The following is a 23137-nucleotide window of genomic DNA, read 5'->3' on the forward strand; positions in this document are numbered from 1 at the left end:
GGAAATAAAAGTTAAAGTATAATTTCATTTACTGAAATTGAATTCTTAATCCAGTACAAGAACACTCTTATTTTAACATCCAAACATCCTTATGCATGGAAAACTCCTTTTCAATGATGAACTTCAGAGCTCTAGAAGAATTATCTAGTAAAATATTTCAACAGTATTTTTTTAATGCTAAACTTTCAAGTTACTCAGGTCCCTTAAAACTGAAACATTCCAGCGTTTAAATAGTCAACTGGAATCAATACCTATTAACAGCCTTGTAAATGTACTAAATAGTATAAAGAAAAACATTAAATATTTAAAATAACAATGACATCCTCACCTCCCACATCAACCTGTAATCCATATTTTCATCCAAGTCTTCAGGCATTCTCTTCTCTCCAGCGAACGGTCCAAACTTTTCACCCTGAGTAGTGATGATTACATTGAAAGGGGGTTTAGTGCAATAATCAAGTAACAAAAATAAACTCATTTCTTTTCTGGAAATTTTTTTTCTCCAAACCTTCATGCCCAATGGGTGAGACACATTTAAAGTATTAACTAATTTACACAACACAAAATATTTACATATTTAAAATCCAACTTAATCTGTTTTTAGCTTAAGAGCCTGAATCCACAATACAGGAGCCAACATAAAAGGGTTAAATTGCATAACATTCAAATTCTGACAAGGCCTCTGGCAAGTAGTCTTAAAATGACAAGCATTGAGTTTTGCCTGACTTGAGAGACAAGCCCACCAGGCAGAAAATCACCTGGTTTCCATAAAAATCATAAATTCATCCCAATTATGAACAAGAAAGAAACAGGTTTGCCATTCTCAGAGGAAGAGCGTTCATAAATAAAGTTTAAATTCCCCTGCCAATCTTTCCAACAGCGAAGGCAGCACACTGTAAACCAGTTTCTCAAAGTGCAGGCTTTAGAGCCCACCTGGCATGAGAATCAACAAGGACATTGGTTTCAAATTCAGAATCCTGGGCTTATTAAAATCAGAAACCCTGGGAGTGGGGCATGGGGACCTGCATTCTGACAAGTTCCCAGCGAGAAGCACAGGTGGCTGGCTCTTGCGGTTACTTGTGAGGCAGGTTCCATTGTTTTCTCAACTAAGGTGACCAAAGCAGAGACTGGAGAGCCAGGGAGAGGGTTGGGTTTGTCCAGCCAGGCCGTCTGTAAACCGTGTGCAGAAGGACACAGAGCCACGTGTGCCTTTGTGAGAGTCCTCCAACCTCCCTGGGCCTAGTCTTCAGGGGAACCCTTCCCTTCCTCAAAGGAAGAAAACTCCAACATCTGCAGGGGAACTCTGATAAACATTGTTGGAGGGAAAAACCACCACCAACCAAGGCAATGTTTTGAGGAATACAAATGACTTAATGAACAACAGAAAACCCAACTCCTGGAAATAGTAACATGTTAAACCTTAAAGGAATTACAGCTAACTGACCCAGCCCCTCATTTTACAAATAAAGAGAAGAGGTCCTGAAAAGCTAGAAAAAAACAGCAGTACCCAAAGGCCTATTCCTTAATGTTAATTTAGGGACAAAAAATAGCTACAGAGGGCCCTCGGATCGAGATTATCACCCTAAATAACCCAGGCACAAGCACATCAAAGAAACAGGAAGACTGCTCTTTAAAATAGCATAGAGTTCTTGACACAAAGTTTAGCAAGCGAATTGCAGAGGCTAGAAGCCAGCTCTGCCTCCTCTACCCGTCATGCCTCACTAGCCACTTCACTTCTCAGGCAGCTACCACGGCCCCAAAGATGCCTTCCTTGAAAAAGTAATCATTTTTTCACTTCAACATGGGACCTTACCAGTATTTAATGGCAGTTAAGAAAAGCTGTACAAGAAATGAAAGAAGTGAAGCGCCTGGGTGGCCCAGTTGGCTGAAGCATCGTACTCTCCATTTAGGCTCAGGTCATGATCCCAGGGTGGTAAGATAGAGCCCTGGGTCAGGCTCCACCCTCAGAGTGAAGTCAGCTTGAGATTCTTTCCCTCTCCCTCCCCACACTGTTTGTCCCCTCCCCCCCCACCTGTGCATGCACTCTCTCTCACTAAATAAATAAATAAATAAATAAATAAATAAATAAATAAAATCTTTTTTAAAAAAAGAAATGAAAGAAGAGGGGAGGGCAATTAATATATACTGAACTACTGTGGGTCACACTCCAAATAACCCTATGTGAGAATTTCCCCATTTAACAATGAAGGACACGGAGAATCAAACAGTTTAAATAACTTGCTCGATTAGGGTCAACCACCCAGCAAAGATTAGAGAAGAGCTTAGGAAGCAGTGGTCTATTCTGCTCAGGCACGGTCTGCTTCACCATGCCACCCACCACTCAAAACCCTCACGACTGTATGACCCAGTGCCCAGGCAGCTCACCCCTCTCTTCTCACTTCCCATCGACTACAACCTTTAGCAACTCTGTGGGCCACGCCTTGCTCATAGTAGTCACTCAACACACGGACTCTTGAACTGAGTGAAGAAACTGATGGACCGCTGTTAAAGCCAATCTGGAAGGCAGACCAAAAAATAAGGTGTGTTTTTGGTAATAAATTTGAGGATTTGGTACTAATGCATGTAGTTCATCTTTTCATAGCCACATATTTAGTGTTTATCAGTCACTGCAGGAGGTAGTAATCTAAGTACACACTTTCCAATGCAACTGATCTACCCATGCCGGTAGTTTGTCTCTGCAGTACAAACTGGGAGGGGGAGAAAATGAATCAATCAATGCAGCAGTGTTCAAAGGACTGAAGAGGAGGGATGGAAACCCATATAAATGCACTGGAATCAGTTGAAAAGACTGCTTGGTTGCAATGTCTAGTGAGATTATTAAAAGAATTACAGATTTGAAAATTCAAAATAAGAATCAGGACTCAGATTTTAAAGCCTCACTAGTAAGAGTGAGCAAGCACTCTATCATAAACTCAAAATACCAAACTAGAATAAGATAGCTTTCAACTTTTTTCTTCAACCCACAGTAAGAAATAAAGTTTGCATCTCAGCTTGGCATATTCACATGTACACATAGAAACACACACATAAAACTAAACTATAAATTTCTTGAAACAGTACTACCCTTACTCTGTACAACACAAGCCTATATTTTATACACTACTTCACTTAACTTTTTTAAAAATACTAGTTCTGACCCCATAAGTTAATTTCACAACTCAGTGATGGCTTGCCATCTAGTTTGAAAAACACTGACATTAAAACATACACGGGGAAGGCAAATTTATTAGGTATGCCAGTGAGTATATTAGCATGATCTGATCAACTAGACTTGAGATTCTGTAGCTGCAAGATTACAAAAATGTTAATAGCCAACTCTTCATTATCCTTAGCACATATGGTATGAAACAGTGCAGATAATTAAAACAATTTATATTTGACTTTAGATGAAGATTTTGTACTTACCAGACTCACTCTCACTCTGAAGCCTTCCCCTAAGGAGCCTACCACCTGCTATCCCCCCCTTCTCTAACCTCTTGTTCGTCGTACTTTCTTCTAATTGTAATTTTATTGCAAATTCTGCTTTATTCACCAACCATTTCCCATGGGAATTCTAACCTAAGATTAAGCTTCTTCTACCTCAGTGGGCTTCAAACCTGCTTGGTTAACACACTTGTGAAAGGAAGGTTTGGGGTACACACCCCATATATATGTGATTACTTTTCTTTTAGTTGAACCATACGAAATTACCAATATTTGATCATTTTCAACCTACAAAATGAACATTTTTCATATGATTCATTATAATAAAAATTATATATACATATGCATTAGCATAATTAACACCTAAGGTAAGGTTTACAACTAATGACAGGAAGAAAACCAATATTTCAAACTATCTTCTTGAAAATTTCAAAATTTTTTGGCTGACATCATTGGTTTTACTCTCTGTGATTAAGCTGCTGAAGCTCTCCTATTAGCAGCAGGAAAACCGTCAGCTGTACTATTTCCTTGATGTTCGTGTGTGCCTACATTATTGACGCTACCTTCATTGCAAGAATTTTCCTAGAATTCTTTACGTCAAGTTATCTAAGGGGTCACTACATCAAATGCTTACATGGTCAGGCAGGAAAGCAGCACGACATCCGTCATCCAACAACAAACATGTAAAGGACACATTAGGGAGGGACTGAGAGGCAAGCTGGAAGGGCAGGCCCACTTAAGCTTTTCTACTGAAGCTGAAGTTGGTATATCACAATGGGGACCTAATGTTGCTAGATATCTGCAAATATTTCAGAGAAGCTGACAACTCAAATGTGTACATGAAATCACTACTTGTCTCTGTTGGCGATGAATTCCAAGCTTTCAAAACTCTGCGGGTCAAATAAAGTGTGACTTCAAGACAACCTCAACCTGTAGACAGCAAACCGTTCAAGGCAAACTCACCTCTCGGACTGGCCCAATGCCCGGCCCACAATGGTGCTTCTCTGCTATTTCTAAACAAGCAAATAATTAATCTATTCAATTGACCACCCACTGGACCAGACAATAACTTTCAATGAACAAAAAATGAATGATTATAAACATGGCCCATTTTCTCTCATTTCGCTTAATATTAGCCAAAAGTTGAAAGCAAGATTTACCACAGATCTCTCTCTTAGAACAGTGGGGAAAGCACTAGCTGAGGCTTCAAGACATCTGGATCCTGGGGCACCTGGGTGGTGCAGTCCTTAAGCGTCTGCCTTCGGCTCAGGGCCGTTCCGGGATCGAGCCCCACATCAGGCTCCTCCGCTGGGAGCCTGCTTCTTCCTCTCCCGCTCGCCCTGCTTGTGTTCCCTCTCTCGCTGGCTGTCTCTCTCTGGTCTAAGAAATAAATACATAAATCTTTAAAAAAAAAAAAAAAAAAAAAAAAGAAGAGAGATCTGGATCCTAATCCCTGCTCTGCCCTTGATTAGCTGTGACACAGCAGGATGTCACAAACTTCGGAGCCTTAGTTTCCTCACCTATAAAACTTAGGGATTTGGAGTACCTGATTTCTAAGATTCCTGCCAGCTCTTAAATTCTGTTAGAAAGAGCTTCCACAGGCCCAATTTGGAACAATTTGAGAATCAAAGAGAACAAAACAGTAAGTGACTGAAACACATTAACACATAAACACATTAATTCTTAATGATTGTCTGAGAAGGAGAAAAAAATTTAAACCTCATTTGCCATCATTGGAGGGTAACAACTTGTTAAAATTAGTAGAGGGAAAGGGGCGCCAGGTAGCAGTTGGTTGAGCACCTGTCTTGGGCTCAGGTCAGGATCCCAGGGCCCTGGGATGGAGTTCCACCCTGGGTTCCCTGCTCAGTGGAGAGCGTGTTTTTTCCTTTCCCTCAGCCCATTCCCAACCCCATGCTCTCTCTCTCTCAAATAAATAAACTCTTTTTTTTTTTTAAGTTTTTATTTATTTATTTGACAGAGAGACAGCCAGTGAGAGGGGGAACACAAGCAGGGGGAGTGGGAGAGGAAGAAGCAGGCTCCCAGAGGATGAGCCTGACGTGGGGCTCGATCCCAGAACGCTGGGATCACGCCCTGACCCAAAGGCAGACGCTTAACAACTGAGCCACCCAGGCGCCCCAATAAATAAAATCTTTTTTAAAAAGTCAGTAGAGGGAAAGAACTACCATTTTGCCCTACCTTTTCAATAATACCCTAGATCAAGAGAACCAGACAACAACCAATAGAGGGAAAGCTCTTCTTTACAGAGGAATGCTAATTTATAATAAAGAAGCACTACTTATTTGAATGAAATCACCATTTTGAAATCCCTAAAAACGTAACTGATTCAGGCAAGGGTCATCAATGGATGTTAAGACCATTAGGTAAAAGGCTGATAGTGAAATAGATATTCATCTAGTATCAGCTCACAGATTACTGCTTTAAGCACAAGTTCCCTTTTAAATGGAAAAATCAGGTTACCCCAGTGTTGGCATTACTAACAGTGGGGAAAACCAGACATTATATACCCCTGCTATAATGCAGTCTGAGGTAAACCATTCCAGCCCCTCATTCCCCAGTGTCTGTCATAGGAACGTGAGAGGGGTGTTTGCAGAACTCTCCAGCCACCTCCACGGGCAAAAGGGCGAGTGAACACGCGCAGACCTCTTCCCCCTTGTCCTGTCTCTCCCCAGCACCTGGGGAGACCCGTGCTACCTAGAAAGAGAGCGCAGGGATAAAACACCTATGAGAGGGAAGTGGATGCTTCCTGCGATGCCCACAGCTCACACTGCACTCTTTACTGCAATGTAAAAAGTATCCTGAGGGTAGGAAGAAGTGTTTAGTATACAATGTCAGTGCATTAAAAAAAAAAAAAAAAAAAAAGTAAAATAATCTATACCTAACTTCCAGATTTGAAGAAATACAGAAGATAGAGAAACACATTAAATAAAGCCCTGGGAAAACAATCAGATAAATCCAGATTGTGAGATACTCCACAATTAGCCTGATCTCCTCAGAAAGTCAGTTATTAAGAAGGGGAACAGGAAAAGGGAGACCGTGAACAGATTTGATAGATATAACCAAATGTAATAGGTGGTCTCTGATTTGCTCCTGGTTCAAAAAACAAACAGCTATAAAAACATTTTGGAGGCAATTGGAGTAATTTGAATATGGGCTGGAATTAGAAGACGTTAGGAAATTACTGTTATTTTTGTTGGATGTTAAAATGATATTATGGCTATTTAGGGGAATGTCCTCATACAGAAATACTGAGGGAAAAATTGTCATAATGTCTACAATTTACTTCGAACTGGCTCAGCGAATAAAAAAATTTATACATATAAATGAAATAAATTATATTGAAGTAAATCAGTCTGCAGTTGAATCATTCATATGTGAAATAATGATCATTTTTCACAGAAGGAGTCTAAGGGCCCACTTAGAACGTAATTATATTTCAATGTTAAACTACGGTCCATGTGCTGCTCTCGAAGTACAATTAGGCCTTCAACAAAGTGTGTTTCTAAAAAGTTCAGTATGAAAAATATCCAATCTTCTTTCCCTACTATTACTGTTGGGGCAGAGATAAATTGCCTCATTATATGCTATATCCATACTCCTCAGTACTGGAATGCTGACCTTGTTGAGAGTAATAATGCACGTAGGTAGAAAAACATTTACCAGCTTCCCACTTAAATAGGGAAGAGAGCTAACAACATGCAAGCAGAAATCATTATATGAACCTACCACAAAGGCTCTCAACAGGAGGACTACGTCAGCTGGCAAGTACATCCTAGGGCTTTGGTTATTTCCTCCTTCTCCCCACCCGGAATAAAAGCATGAGAGCTGGAGCTAAAGCAGCCATCTGGAGGCCAAGAGAATGCAGACTTCCACCCCAACATCTTAAGCCACTGAACTGATAGCAGTAAATGCCTATATGCCAACTTCTTATTATAGGGAGAACATAATCCCCAAGGTTTAGATTACTGGAGTTGTCTCTATTACTCTCAGCTGAGATAGCAAATGTCAAGGAAAAGAAATGCACTAGTGCCCAAGACATTACAGAATCATTCTGTATGAAAGGAGTCCCTTATAAAATAAATATGAAATGGGAAATGCAGGAGAATTGTGAGGAAGAAGAGATGCTGGGTATATGGATATAGCACCTTCCTGTTAACCCCAACCCTAAGTCACTTGCTTCTCTTGAGCAAAACAACTGCTACTAGTGTGTACGGCAAACCGAACGTAAGTGAAGCCTTAGGTTTTGGCAAAGAACAAGTGTGAAGCATTTTCTCCAGTGGACTAAGTAATAAACTGGAAAATAGCAGAAGAGCCAGTACTGAGGACTGGAAACTAGGGAAGGCAGAGAACATTTTGAAAGTCAGAGATGGGGGAGGGGGCCACAGCCCACAGTCTTTTCCATGCTTGGAGTCCAGGAAAGTACAAGGAGACCAGACAGCCCAGACAGCCGAGGAACAGTCTTGGGCTTCGATAAAACAACCAAGGCAGATTGCCTATATACAAAGGGGCCCAGCCACCTGAGAGAGAAAGATCAGGCAGAAAAATGAGAACCATACTCTGTAAAATAGAACTTCTACAGGAGACAGACTACTTTAATTAAAAGGAATACCTCAATTGCATAAGGAAATTTAGAGATTCAAGTAGAGCCCTCAAACACACACACACACACACACACACACACACACATGCACTCACAAACACACACTCTTTTAAGAGGGCGGGGGGTGGGGGGGAAGCATGATTTCCCAACTGAATATTTTTAGAGAATGAGCTGAAAGAGAAATAGACTAACGTGAAAATCACTTAGCCAGTCAGGAAGTCCTTTGCAGTCAGGTGGAAGGAGAGCTACTTGATGATATACACAGATTCAGGGAGAATATGTCCACATGATGATGAGAAAAAGAATCACAGACAGTCACTAACTAAAAGGAATCAGAACAGGGGACAGAAGATGGCAAACGAAAATGAGTAGCTGGTGTATATACACACAAAATTAATGACAAGTAATAGGGTGTGTAGACTACATAGGGTAACTAACAACTCTTGAAACAAGAGGGACACACTTTAAAAAGAAATTCTATTAAGTGACACACCATTTCATGGAACTTAAGGATTGTTGGGGAAAGCCAGCAGGAAGGCAAAAGCATCCCAAAAGTTGCACAGCATGGTGTGGCAGCAGGGGAGGGAAGGAGAAGAGGGAAGAAGGAAGGAAATGGAACATCTTATAGAAGAAATTGTGTGTTTGTGGGAAAATAGTTGAGCTCTAGCTATCGGATAAAATGACACCCATTTGATTATGAAAGAGGGAAAGAGTAAGTAAATCACTAAAGAAAAAGAGTAGAACTAACAAAGTGATCAGAGGGGAGAAAAGAATGAACAGTGACTTGAACAGACAGCAAAATAAGGAAAATTTAAAAATAAGTTACAATATAAAATAAGTAATAAGCATAAAGAAAGATGACAAGAATGAAATCAGCTATATCAGCCATTACACTACATAAGAAGGTCAAGTTAAATTCTCTTATTAAATGAGAGACTGTAATACCACATTAGGAAATATAATCTAGCTACATGATTATAAAATATAAAAGAAAATGATAAAAAGTGAATTTACGTGAGTAGACAGAGATACACAGAAAGGCAATAGTGTCAACATCAAACAAGAATTAAGTTAATTGCTGAATGCACTAAACAAAATAAGGCAGAGCATTATATAGTAATAAAAAATATATTTATGAAGATGATATAAGAGTGAGAAAACAGAAGTATAAAAATACTAAATATGCCCAAACTTTCAGTTATACAATAAGTCATGAAGATAGAAAGTACAGCATGGGGAATACAGTCAATAATATTGTATGGTGACTGACAGTGACTACACTTATTGTGGTGAGTACTGAGTAATGTACAGAATTGTTGAATCAACATGTTGTATACCTAAAACTAATATAACATTGTATGCTACTTATATTTCAATAAAAAGTGCTTAAAATAGCCAGTTTTAGGCTATCTATATTTTATCAAAATAATTAAAAAATTAACAAACTTTTCACCAAAAAAATATATATGTATTATATACATAATACATATGTATATTATATATGCATGAAGAACTAAAGTGGGTGATTTTTTTTTCAAAGATTTTATTTATTTATTTGACAGAGAGAGAGACAGCCAGCGAGAGAGGACACACAAGCAGGGGAAGCGGGAGAAGAAGAAGCAGGCTCCCATCGAAGGAGCCTGATGCGGGGCTCGAACCCAGAAGACCGGGATCACGCCCTAAGCCAAAGGCAGACACTTAACGACTGAGCCACCCAGGCGCCCCGTAAAGTGGGTGATTAATTTATTAAGTAATAAAAATAATAAGTGGAGTCTTTTGGGTTTTCTACATTCAAAGGGCCACATGCACCCCAATATTTATAGCACCCTTATCAACAATAGCCAAACTATGGAAAAAGCCCAAATTTCCATTGACTGATGAATGGATAAAGAAGATGTGGTACAGACCATTACTCCATCATCAAAAAGAACAAAGTCTTGCCATTTGCAACAACATGGATGGAACTAGAAGGTATTACGCTTAGAGAAATAAGTCAGAGAAAGACAAATACCATATGATTTCGCTCATGTGGAATTTAAGAAACAAAACAGATGAACATAGGGGAAAGGAAAAAAAAGAGAGAGAAGCAAACCATAAAAGACTCTTAACTATGGAGAACAAACTGAGGGCTGATGGAGGGAGGTGGGCAGCGGAGAGGCTAAATGGGTGATGGGTGTTAAGGAGGGCACGTGTGTTCAGCACTGGGTATAAGTGATGAATTACTAAATTCTATACCTGGAACCAATTTTACCATATGTTAACTAGAATTCAAATAAAAATTTGAAATGAAATAAAACAAAATAAAAATAAATGTAAGAATATTTTTTTAAATGCCATTAATTTTAGGGGCGCCTGGGTGGCACAGTTGGGTAAGCCTCCAACTTTTGATTTTGGCTCAGGTCATAATCTCAGGGTCGTGGGATCGAGGCCCATGTTGGTCTCCATGCTCAGTGCAGAATCTGCCTGAAGTTCTCTCTCCCTCTCTCTCTGTCCCTCGAGCTCATGCTTTCTCTCTCAAAAAAAAAAATAAATAAATCTTTAAAAAAAATAAAAATAAGTGCCGTTAATTTTAAAACTTTTTAAGTTAAATATCCACCAAAAATTTAAAAAGAGTATCACTCCTACCCTAATAATACAAAAGGCCAACAAACTACAAAACCATAACTTTTCTTGAGGAGAGCACTAGCTTACCTGTGGCAGATGACAGAAGGAACAGCGGCCAGCCACCAGGGAAGCAGGTAAGAAATCAACTAACATTTTAGTGGTCTGCCAAAGGATGCGTGTGAGACAGCCTGCATGTATAGAGCCCGTGGAAGCCCCAGACCTAAGGGGAGTTCACACACACTGGCAGACTCTTCTCCAAGGAAGAGTCTCCCGTACAAGAAAGACTGGGACACAGACAGGAGAACAGAGAGACTCCTCGGTGTTGCAGGCATGCAAGAGGGGAACAGCAGCTCCTGCAAGAATGGCACAATACCCCACACCTCCTGCCCTGACCTTTCTTCCAAATGAGGAGAAGTCTTGAGCCACTGCCAGAAAAGTAGCACACTGTCATCCCCAGAACACGAATAAAGATCCACTGCTGCTAGAAGAAAGTTAGGAAGTAATACAGGCTCAGGAACATACACCATAACCATAAGAGGATTTCTACCATTGGGTAAGGAATAGGAACCCTCTCCCGGGTTTTATTTTATATTATAAAAATATACAAATATATCTCACCTCCTCTCTGACATCCCTCTCTGTTGTCTAACAGAAACTTCAAAATCAACTTGCCTTCCTCTGAGTTCCTAATCCTCCCCTTTCAAGCCTGCTCCACCCACAATCTATCCCAATCTCAGTTGTTGACAACAGACAAGCCAGGCCTTCCAACTTCTCAGGCTAAAATCCTTGGACTCATCGTCGATCCTTCCCTTTCTCTCCTCCATACTCATCAGCATATTCTGTCACTGACATCTTCAAACTAAACTCGCCACACTGCCACCATCTTGGTCTAAGCCACCATCTCTTAGCTGGATCTCTCTGCTGGATCATTGCAACAGAATCCTAACAAGTCTTCCAGGTTACACACCTGCCTGGCGGCCGACCCTTGATAAACTCAAGTCAGATCATGTCACTCCTCTGCTCAAAACCCTGCAGCAGCTCCCTGTTTCACTCAAAGGAACGTCGACACCTTTACAATGGCCTGAAAGAAAGAAATGTGGCTCTTAGTACACTTCCCTTCACTAACTCTCTGACCTCCTCCCCTACTCGGCCACTGCTCACTCCCTTCCAACCTCATTGGCCTCCTTGTCCTGGGACAGCAAACAAACTCCGGTCTCAGAGCCTTCGCTCTAGCTGCTGCCTAGAATGCTTTTCCCCTAGAAGTCAACTTTCCTCCCATCCTGTAAGTCACAACGCAAACCTCCCTTGCTTAGTGAGGACTCACTGGACCACCTATTTATAACATCCCCACACCCGTGTCCCCGCACTCTGCCAAATCTTCCATACCTGGCTCTACTTTTTCTTTTTTCCGAAGCACTTATCACATTGTAAGGTAGTGTAAAATTTATCTAATATGTCCACTGTTTAGCTTCTGTCTCTTCTCAGTAAAACACAAGCTCCACAAGAGCCATAATTTCTCTTTTGCTTGCTACTGTAGTCATAATGGCCAGTACAGATTTTGGTCATGAAGATAAATCTTGAATAACTGTGTAAAACACGATCTGAATAAATGGAAGTTGTGGTATGCTGACAGCATAAAATATATTCAGTCATTAAAAATAATAAACTACAGCCAAAGTAGATGATTTGAAGGGATTCCCATAAGATACCATTAAATGAGAAATGCTTGATGATGAAATGAGTTTACTCTTCTCTCATTTTTGTAAAATAATATTTTAAAAGTGTGTGAGTGGATGTGTGCCCGTATTATGTTATATGAGCATGGACACAGCACTTATCAGTAGAGAAAAAAAATTTCTTTTTTCAGTGAGAAGGATATATGGAATGATCTGAGTTCAAATTCTGTTTAATCCACTTATTACTGACATAACCTTCCTCAAAATCAATCCCCTCATCTATAAAACAAGGATAATAATGGCCACCGTGTAGGCTTGTTGTAGGATTTCCATGTGAACTGTGGGACGCATTCAGTGACTGTGGTCTCAGTCATTCACCCTTCTGTCACTAGCAACTAGCCCAGTGCCTAACGACTTCAGATGCTCAATAAATATTTGTTGAAAAAATTAACTGTCATTATTATTATCACACACAAATAAGCAAAATATGAAGCTTCTGAGAAAACCTCAGTTTAAGTGGATTAGTTATACATTTTAAAATCTATAATAACACCAGGAAATACAAAGCTGCATTGAGTCACTATCCTACAGGGTAAATGTGTAAACATAAAAAAGAGATAGCACATATGGCAGGCATCCTGGTGATGATTTTCCCACTGATTATGTTTCCAGATTAGTTATCATCAGCCACCAGGAAATCTAAGCAAACGTTCACTGGCAGAATTTTAGCCCTAGCATAAAGATCCATTGTTTCTTCACCAGATTCACCTTCCAAGCTGATCAACAAAACACTTTATTCAACAAAATCCAGTCCCCTTATATTAACATCTACGCATGGTGATTTTTCCTCTATGTTTTTACTTAATTTTCTTTACAGGGTACCTCTTTCCCACATGTTTTTCTAACCCTATACAACTTGCTCCCCTCCCCTCCCCCCCCCCCCCCCCCGCTTATTTTCTTTTCATAAACTCAGATTTGAACCTTTCTTTCAGGTATTTTTCACTTGGGATTTGACCTCACTAAATGTCTTTACTGCAAATTCCTCAAAGAGAACCAAGGCGCTCGCCTTGATTTGAAAGAGAGGGAGCTGGCATTATGGAAGAAAGGAGCTTGAGAGGTAGCTGTTAGCTGCAAGGCCCCACGTGAAGTTTTTCTGGGCTTCGGTGTCATCATTTGTAAAACAAAAATGGGTAAATTCCATTACTTCCGAAGTTCTTTTTCTACTTCTATAAATATACCTGTTCCTCCCCGTTATAAGGGAACCACTCATCCAGGTTTTATTGCATGAATGAGAACTCTGAAGATCTTCTCCAGAATCAATACTGAAAACGAGGCAGAATATTCATCAACGTGGTAGCTTTGCAATGGGTACTTTTTATCAGGACCAGTATGTGGGGAAGGACTCACCCGTTAGTCATCGTAAAATGTTCCACATACTCTAGGCAAGGAAGAATTATACTTTGGAGCCCAGGTAAGATAATAATGGCCCACCAAAAATGTTCACATCCTCATCCCCAGAATCCGTATGTTACTTTACCTGATAAAAAGAGACTGCGCAGATGTAATTACGTTAAGGATCTTGAGATGGGGAGATTACCCTGAATTACCTGGGTTGGGCCAATCTAACCACTAGGGTCCTTACAAGAGAAGCCAGAAGCGTCAGAGTCAGAGAAGGAAATGCGACCACAAAAGCAGAGGTCAGAATGATATGGGGTAAAGGAATGAGCACAGGAATGTGGGCAGCCTCTAGAAAACCGCAAAAGACAAGGAGGTAGACTCTAGAGCCTCCAGAAGGAATCAGCTCTGCCCACTCATTTTAGACTTATATTCTCCAGAAGCCACTAAATGTGTGATAATTTTTTACAGTAGTAACAGGAAACTCATACCCCAGCAGTCAATATAGTATGTCCTGAAAAGTAGCTGTGTATAAAATCCCAGTTTATCTGACAAAGTTTGAATTAGGAACCTGCATTTGTCCATGAAAAAGGCAAACTAGATTGGGACACTGCCCTAGGGTTCATGGGCACAGGGTGCCACTTAGCAGCCACCTGGGCAAAAAAGCACAAGGTCGAGAGGGAAGGGAGCCAGGAACAGAGCTACCCCAGCGGGGTCAATTCACTGCAGCTGGTGTATAGACAGGCCTCGGCAATGCTCTTTACTGCTTCTTCTGGAACTGGGGGACCAGAAATCTGGGAGAGACATAATTTTATTTCATTTATATTTAGTTATTTCCTTTTCAGCTTTTCTTCAGCTTTCCTGTTAGTCTTTGGTTCTTTTTAAAAATACAAACCCAGCTCAAGCTTATACAAGTTAAAGGGCTTTTAGATATAAAGGAAAAGAACTACGTATCTGATCAGGTAGTGAAGAATGCCTTTAGCCTGCTAGTGAAGAATGAAATGGAAAGGGAAAAAAATTTAAAGGTCAGCATAAGGGCAACTGCAAAACTTTTGACAAAATATAATGATCCAGCAAGTATGTAATCTGTAAAATGGGGTTAAGAATAAACCTTCGAAGACCGTCGTACAATAAAATGAGAGAACGTACACAAGTGCATAGGAAACAGAAAACCCAGACTGCATTATGGGTGATTGTGTGTGACACTTTCAGGCTGCCAGTCTCCAAGGTGGTGCCTCAGTGGAAGTATTTAAGCAACTTTCTTCGTCTGCAATACGGTCTGTCACAAGGGCTACTAGCCCTTAAAGGACTGCTTCTGTTTTATTCCCAACAATTCTACCTACAAACTGTTCAACTCCACCCAAGTGGATTCAGAGCACAAAATCTGATCAGACTCATAGAAATCGGTATCACGGGTCCACCACTTAGTCTCTGTCACCCAGCCATTACTTGAAGTGTCACACCAACAGATGTGTGAAGTTAAAATGCTCAATACGAAAGATATTTCAACAATAATAATTCGACTAACCCCAAGAAATTCACTCCTCCATAGAGCCCTCTTTGATTCCAGCCTCCTGCCGCATTTTCTCATCACTTACTATAATGACAATGGCGGGGGGGGGGGGGGTCTCCTCTCCTTCTGAACTCCTGCAGCACCTCTTACCCCACAGCTTCACACCTCATTTGCTTGAATGTCATTGCACCAGTCAGATCGGATGAAAACTATTTCCTTTGCTGTCTCCCTGACCAGACTAAAAACGACTCTAATTCAGCAATTTCATCACCTAATGTAGTGCCCAGCAAAATCAATCCAGATAAACAGGCTGAAATTATTGTGATAATATTCATGATAATTTTTACTTTTTTACTTCTTTACTGCCTATCTCCCCACACAAGAAAACAAGCTCCTTGTGGACGAAGAACACTTCTGTCTTGCTCACTTGTGTACCCCCAGAGCCTAGCATAGCACCTGCCACGTATGAATGGCTAAAGGACTGAAAGTCAGAGGGGAAGAAAAACCAACTGCCTGCAACAGACCCAAAGGGAAGGAAGACTGGTAGTACTGTAGCTCCTGCCTTAACCCTTTCCATAAAATCACAGAATCTGAGAGCTTGGAGGAACCATGCGGTTCACCTGTCCACATTTTGGGTTCCAAGCATAATGTCAACCATCACCATCCACTGATTAATCTCATTGGCCATGAAGGGGAATAATGGTCACGGTATTAAAAAATGCAATGTCTTAAGGTATTTGTTTGCTTAACTTTTTTTGTATGGATATTTCATGTATTACCTCTAAGTAATAATATTAATTTTAATCTGCATTGTACTTTATAATCTAAAATTCCACATCTTCATTGAAGCATTAAACCTGTGCTCATGAGGTAACACACAGGAGACACTTAGAACAGGCTCTGGCACACGGCAGGCAAAAGTGTCCACCTATCCTCGTCATTAGCAAATCGCAATGTGTATAACCATGAAAAAACTCAGGCATCCTTTTTCTACTCAAGGCCCTTCCAACAGTCTCATCCATTCTTTCTCAAAGAACAATTCATGGCTTACACAGAAATAGCTGCCAGAGGACCTTCTCCTCATCTAACCTCTAATTTCCATAATGGGAAGAAAGGAAAGCAGGTCCTTTCCTTTTCACTTTATTGTCACTATGCAGACTTTATACAAAAAGAAAAAAAAGGGGGGGATAGAGAGAGAGGCAGCAGGCCTGCAAAAAAAAAAAAAAAAAAAAAGATAACTGCCAAGGAAAAACCTAGCAGGGCAAAGGTGGAGCCAGAGCATTAGGTGATTCTGCGCAGGGACCACACTCTAGAAATCACTGCGTGGGGGGAGGGGGGGGAAGGGGGGGTGGACGTAAAAAAGGATTAAGGGGACCCATTGTAAAGGAAATCTCAAAGGGACCTGATCAATATAGCAGGAGTGGAGTATCTAAAAGATTCCCCAACTTCAGTACAAGTCTGGATTAGATGCTTTGAATTTGAAATCAATAGATGGCTTGAATTGCAACTGTTTTTTTAAAACGAAATGTTATATGAGAATATGTGTTATAGGGGCGCCTGGGTGGCACAGCGGTTAAGCGCCTGCCTTCGGCTCAGGGCGTGATCCCGGCGTTATGGGATCGAGCCCCACATCAGGCTCCTCTGCTATGAGCCTGCTTCTTCCTCTCCCACTTCCCTGCTTGTGTTCCCTCTCTCGCTGGCTGTCTCTATCTCTGTCAAATAAATAAATAAAAAATCTTTAAAAAAAAAAAAAGTGTGACAAAAATTTGTAACTTTCAACATATATATATATATATATATATTACCCGATACATTCTAAAATATATTCCAAGAATATGAAAACTTTAACTTTAAAGCAGGGTCTTTAATTTAACTGCTGAAATACTGTCTTCTCAGGCCCCTTGATCCTTGATTTATGGCCAGCAGACCCATTAAAGGTAACCTGGAAAATATTTAAGAATCGAGAAACTACTGCAAACAGGTAAGGACGCATGGGCATTTAGCTTCACCTGACCACTCAGTTAAAATCTGTTGTTCAGCTTCAGTGTGGTCCTCGGCCTTTGGAAGGCAAAGGAGCTGAAGCCTAATTCTGGGTCATTTCTGGCATCAATGAACCTGTCCATGATCAATGACTTTATGACTGAATATCTTGTGATCATAACTAAATTATATCACTAATAATGTGTCATTTGAATTCAATACAAACATCTGCATATTCACCTGAAATATAGATTAGCATTCTAGATTTCATCTGGATGAAAATCTCTATGGGTTTTACATGTAGAAATTACAAGAGGCAGGAAAAGGTGTCTATTTAGTACTGCAATAATAAACAGAATATGGAGATTTTGGAAGCAGTTCATTCTATACCCAAAAATAATAAAAACCTTCCAAATAAGTACATGGAAAAATAAGTTGGAATTTATAAAAGTATCAAAATAAAGTACATTGGTCAGCTGTTTCTAAAAACCTAAATAGTATTATAAGACAACTAGGAATTATGTAATAATTCTAATATTGTATAACTTTTTAATATGTAACTATTAATAACAAAATAAGAACTGTGTTTAATTTTTAAGTGATTACACTTAAACCTAAGACCCTCAAAAAAAACCCATTTGGGAATTTTCACATCCTGTGAGAAAAGATTAAATGCAGAATTTCAACTTCTGCCTTGAAAGAATGTTGACTTTGACATTTACCTATTTGGCAAAAACATCTATTCAGTTCAACTCAAATTCAGAAAAAGTGTTTATTCCTGGTTTTCACCTTTGAGCATTCTTCTAAACCCCCATTTGAAAAAGTAAATATGGGGTTTGCTTCTTCCAGTCTTATCCTAGGAGATTCTTTTAGGTCATGTTGTCAAGGGTGCTTCGGGGCTCCCTTTCCCCCCCTGCTCTTTGGGTGAGAGGTTGGAGGGAGATTTATACCCAGATGAAAAGCATCCTTGTGTCTCTGGGTGCATTCTGTGAACCTCTTGCTAGCATACCTCTGCTAAACAAGCCTGCTCTTGCCCAAACCTCCATTTTTCAAAATCTCTGTTGTAGGGAGAGAGCGGAGGAGGGGGGGTGGGGAGGGGGTACCTGGCAGGGATAGATCTGAAAAGAGCATGCGCTTTGGACCCAGAAGCCATGGACTTGAAGCCTAACTCACTAACCTAGCAGGAAATTTAACCATGCAGTACTTCTGTTTTTTCATCTCTTACATGAGGATTACTGTTCTCAAGGGAGTTGTGCTGGTGACGTTACTAATGTAGGTCAAGTTCCAAGTACTGGCTTGGCCGAAAGTATTTGCTCAACAAACGATGGCTCATTACCCTGAGCACTTCACCACTGCCTTCGTGATTCCAGATTTTACATATCCTGTGAAACAGCTGTAACACAGGTCTCATCAACTCCAAAGGTCTGGAATTTTCCAGTAATTTCTCCTCCTAAGCCTTTGCTTTCAACATCCAACATTCCAGGCCGTTCCCGCAGGTACACTGCAATGTGCCTGCCTTGCTCATGTGCGTCTAAATTTCTGGAAGGAGAGATCTAGTCACAGAAAATCTTAAGGCAGAGAAAAAAAGATCAGAGATTCTAAGATTATCCAGTTGGCATCTGCCAGGATCCACAAAACCCACTTTGGAAGGAGGGAAAGAACTTCTGCAAGTCTGAATGAGAATCTAAGGCCTGTGTGGAACTGCGCTCCGGGCGCCGCCTCCCAATCCCTGTAGAGACAGAGAGGCGCTTCTGGCCACATTTCCTCATCCTAAAGGAAGAAAAGCGGCGGCGGGGCTGCGTGCGCGCCTAAGCAGACACCCGCCCACGCGCGGCTCCGCCAACGCAAAGACGCAGCTCACTCCCCGAACTGAGGAAGAGGGAGGCTCCATCCGGACTCACTTCCTGCAGGGGAAAGGAAAGACATCTTGCCGCAGGGCGGCCCGCGGCAGGTCCGCCCCTGGACCGGCCGGTAGCGGAGCGCGCCCCGCGGGCACTTACGTGGCGCAGCCCTCTCGGGAGGCGCGGGCAGGCGAAGGCCGCCCTGGCAGCCCCGGCCTTCCCGCGGGACTCCCGGCCCACCCCGGCTAAGGGCGACGGCAGCGACGCCCGGGGAGCCCCCGCCCGGCAGAGGGGCGACCCCGGGAGGCGCACTGAGCGCCGCAGGAGCAGGGGCGCGCAGGCTGCCGCCGGGTCACCCACCTTTCTCACTCTGCGGGCCGTGTAGAGCCCCATCCCGTCCTGAACCCGGGAAGACTTCAGGGAGAACCTGTCCGGCACGTACATGCCCAGCATTTTCCCGGCCGCGGCCGCCGCCGCCTCGCTCAGCACCAGCGCTCTGCGCCCGGGCGGCGACACATCGAAATTTGGGGTGCTGGGATGGAGGGGAGAGGCCGGCGGGAAAGGAGGAAATGTAGTTTTCCTCCCAGAATCCCCACCTCCCCGCCGATTCCAGGATCCCCCGCGGCTCAGCCCCTCCTAGTCCCGGGTCTGGCTCAGCCCGGAGCCGCCGCGGCCGCTGCTGCCATTGCTGCCGCGGGGGCGCGGGGGGCGCGAGCCGGGGCGCTGCGGTCTCAGAGACGCCGCGCGCTGATTGGCCCAAAGTTGGCGGCTCGGACCCGCGCCGGGCGCGGTGCCGGGAGCGGAGCTGACCTCGGGGCCTCAAACCCAGAGGCCGGCGCGAGGAGAGGACCCGCCTGCTCCCCGCGCCCGGCGCGGCGACTTACTGACCAGCCCTTGTCCAGCTCTGGGTTTTCCCCCGCCGAGCTAGTAGTACTCCAAGTCGGGGAATTTTACTCTTTTTAGATGCAAAACGCAATGACCGTGACACAGCTGGGGGCATCCTCCAAAACAATTTCATGGAATTCCAGACTCTGAAAGTATGTTTATTGCCCGGCTACCGAAAACCAACCCTGCGGACTAGGAACTTTGGGTGCTTCTCACATCTAAGTTAATCGTTTTTTTTTTTTTTTATGCTTGTTTCAGGGATTTGAATTCATAGGAGATCAGTAAGTGTGGTGATTAAAGGACAGAGAAGGGGGGTGTACACAGTCTGCAACGAATCCATTTCAAGTTAATCCAAAATTTGTCGCGAACAATTTAATATTTAAATCCAGCAGAAACTAGTTCTCGTATGGCTCTGTAACCCAGGGAAAGTTCGTAACACTAACCAAGTTACACCATTCCTGAGTCCTTTCTTGCTTGGAAATCACCAGACCAGTCGTAGATCCTCAGAACTAAGCAGAAGAGGAGGGGGAGATGGGAGGGAACGCCCCAACAATAGAATCCTGTATCACAGCAATAAAACAACAGAAGTCTTGTTTTAGTGGTTTTAATAAAGTTTGGTACTGCTCAGAAGAAATTTTAAAAGGATATTTTCTCCTTTAAGACAAACTAGGAGCTTTCTATTCATTTCTCTTGATATTCTTGATAATTTTCCACCCTGAGCTCTTTTGGAACTCATTTGATGTTCCTAAAAACATTTGGTGATGCTTATAAACATTAAAAATAATAATAATTCTGACAACATTAACGACCACATAGTTAAAAAATAAAATTCAACTAAGCAAATTTTAAAGATTATATTGACTGCATTCAACAATCCACAAATAGGGCAGCATGCAATCTGGCAAACAGAAAACAGCTTTAGGAGCTGTACTAAATGAAAGACTTTTACAGGCAGAAGGAGGCAAGAACAAGGAAATTATAATAAACAAAAAAGCAGATTGGCTGTTGCAAGGTTACTTTCTTTTAGGTGATGGCAGGTATCCATCTGGCAGATTACCTATCTAGTGCTCATCAGGCAACTCCTGATTGACTGGTTTAAAATTGCATTTCTATAAGAGCCAAAAGTAATTAAGTTGAATCTCAGTTTGGTAACATGGAGCTTAGCATAAATGACTCCATTTTGAGCCTGTTGTCTTGTTTTCAGCAACACAAACACACCATGGAAATGATTTCTATTTCTTGACTAAGAAAAGCCTTGGAACAAAAATAGTTCCTAATTTCTTAAAGAGAAGAATTTTATTAAAATCATATAATAATACTTGGAGATTTTAAAGAATAGAATAAATGATCCTCTTTTTGAAAAATGTAAGGGTAGCTTTGTCAGGGGTGGGAAGAACAATGCCTTAATTATTCTCTGAGTTTCCATCCCTTTGACCCACCATTGAAGATACTATCTAACCTTCTGTAGGGTGGAAATGAATCAATAAATAAATACAGTTTGGGGCACCTGGGTGGCTCAGTCAGTTAAGCGTTGGACTCTTGGTTTTAGCTCAGGTCATGATCTCAGGGTCTTGAGATCAAGCCTGGAGTTGGGCCAAGCATGGAGTCTGCTTGTCCTTCTGCTCCTCTCCTGCTCGCATGTGAGCACATCCTCTCTCTCTGTCTGTAAAATAAATAAATACAATCTTTTAAATAAATAAATAGTTCATTTGAATGGAATTTGAAATTAGTTGGCCTTGAAACACGTAATAGGTGTTCAGTAAATATTTCTTGATTAAAATCAATTCTGAGGCTAATCTGAGATTTTCAAACTAGTGAATGAATAATATGCCTAAATTTCACTTGTACCCCAAAGAATCTGGACTAAATTGGTTTCCCTGGGGTCCTTTAAGCCAGTGCTACACCCAGGCCAGACCAGACCAGGTCCATGGAGCCCGGCTGGAACCAGATCACAATCCAGAGGGTGGTCATGGCATTTTCCCCAGAGCACTCAGCCATTTTTCAGGCACAGCCTTTCAGCTCTGGCCCTTAAGCCACATTGGCTTTTCAGTCAAACGCTCTGCCATGTCTCTTTGGGCACAGAAGTTTCCACAGCTTTTGATCATTAGAGAGAAAAAGAAATGTTTTCTGGTCTTGGTCTGACACAACTCTCATTCACTGATGACCCTTGTTTGGCATATCTCCCTTTTTGTTGCGTGTTATGTTTCTGGGGAGCAAAGTTGTCAGCTTGAGAATGCTCATCTTTCTGAATGTATGTATCTTTATTAATTAATAAATAGTAAAAACTAATGCTTGTAAAGATAAGCCTGAAAGTAATAAAATGAGAAGCTTTCCAGATCTTTTATGAATCTCTCTCAGAGATTTTGTTACAACTGGCACAAACAGTAGATTTCATCAAAGACTACAATGTTCTTTTTACCTATGTGATGGACTGTTTAGAAGATCTGCCTAAAAGATGGAAACCAGTAATAAAAAGCTCTTAATGATAATCTCTGTTACAACACACAAAAAAGGATACATGTTTGCCAAATCAAAATGCATAATACTGACCGGAAATTTGATTTTGAAGCCTGTAAGACAGTAGTTGTACAATGAGTCACTTCTTAGAACTTTAAAAGCTAGAAAGTGACCTTTCAATACTATCTTTGAAAAACGGGAAATTAAAAGTCTGTTTTATATCAAGAGTTGAAATCCAGTCTTTAAAAAATAAGAAAAGCAAAATACTGACATCAATGTACTACCATGCACCTGAATTACTTATTCTAGAAAATATTGCACTATTTTGATGCAAGAGAAATGACTCTAAAAACATTTCTCCTTATTTTAATTTGCTTCTGGAGGAAATTTTTTTCATTGAAAAAAAAAAGCAAACTCTACTTATTGAATTCAAACTTCTGTGCTGGTGCAGGCCTTGTTTTTTCATTACAAGGAAAGACTTGAATTATGATTCTATATTAATTAATTATTTTACCACCCATATTGCAAAATTCTTTTGATTGTGTCTTGGTTATTAACGACTGTTTCCAACTGCCATGGTAGAATAAAAGCCTGATAGAAAACAAAACAAAACAAAACAAAACAAAAAAACAGTGAAGGTTATTCGTCTTTAGTTTCCTGGAGTCAGAAGGATTTTGTAGTAAATGAATACAAAATCAAGTTTCCTGGGAAGAAAAGAATAAAG

General features: G+C 41.3%; 1 protein-coding gene across 6 annotated transcripts in view; it reads right to left on the bottom strand.

Moving 5' to 3' along the window:
- PRDM5 (PR/SET domain 5) overlaps positions 1-19700 on the bottom strand; it is a 193889-nt gene extending 174189 nt beyond the window's left edge. Inside the window, exons 1-2 of one of the 6 annotated variants that reach the window (XM_045799061.2) lie at positions 19432-19695; positions 329-412 (exon numbers count right to left, since the gene is read on the bottom strand). In XM_045799061.2, coding sequence (XP_045655017.1) covers positions 329-412; positions 19432-19524 — 177 coding nt within the window. In that variant the 5' untranslated portion in view covers positions 19525-19695. Of the gene's footprint in view, positions 1-328; positions 413-2385; positions 3748-19431 lie in introns of those variants that run through there. The other 5 variants (XM_045799062.2, XM_087866425.1, XM_087866427.1 and 2 more) reach the window with 5 other exon arrangements.
- Between the last annotated feature and the right edge of the window lie 3437 nt (positions 19701-23137).

The sequence above is a fragment of the Ursus americanus genome, chromosome 13 (genome assembly GCF_024610735.1).
Source record: "Ursus americanus isolate L20-20 chromosome 13, mUrsAme1.1.p, whole genome shotgun sequence".
NCBI lineage: Eukaryota > Metazoa > Chordata > Mammalia > Carnivora > Ursidae > Ursus > Ursus americanus.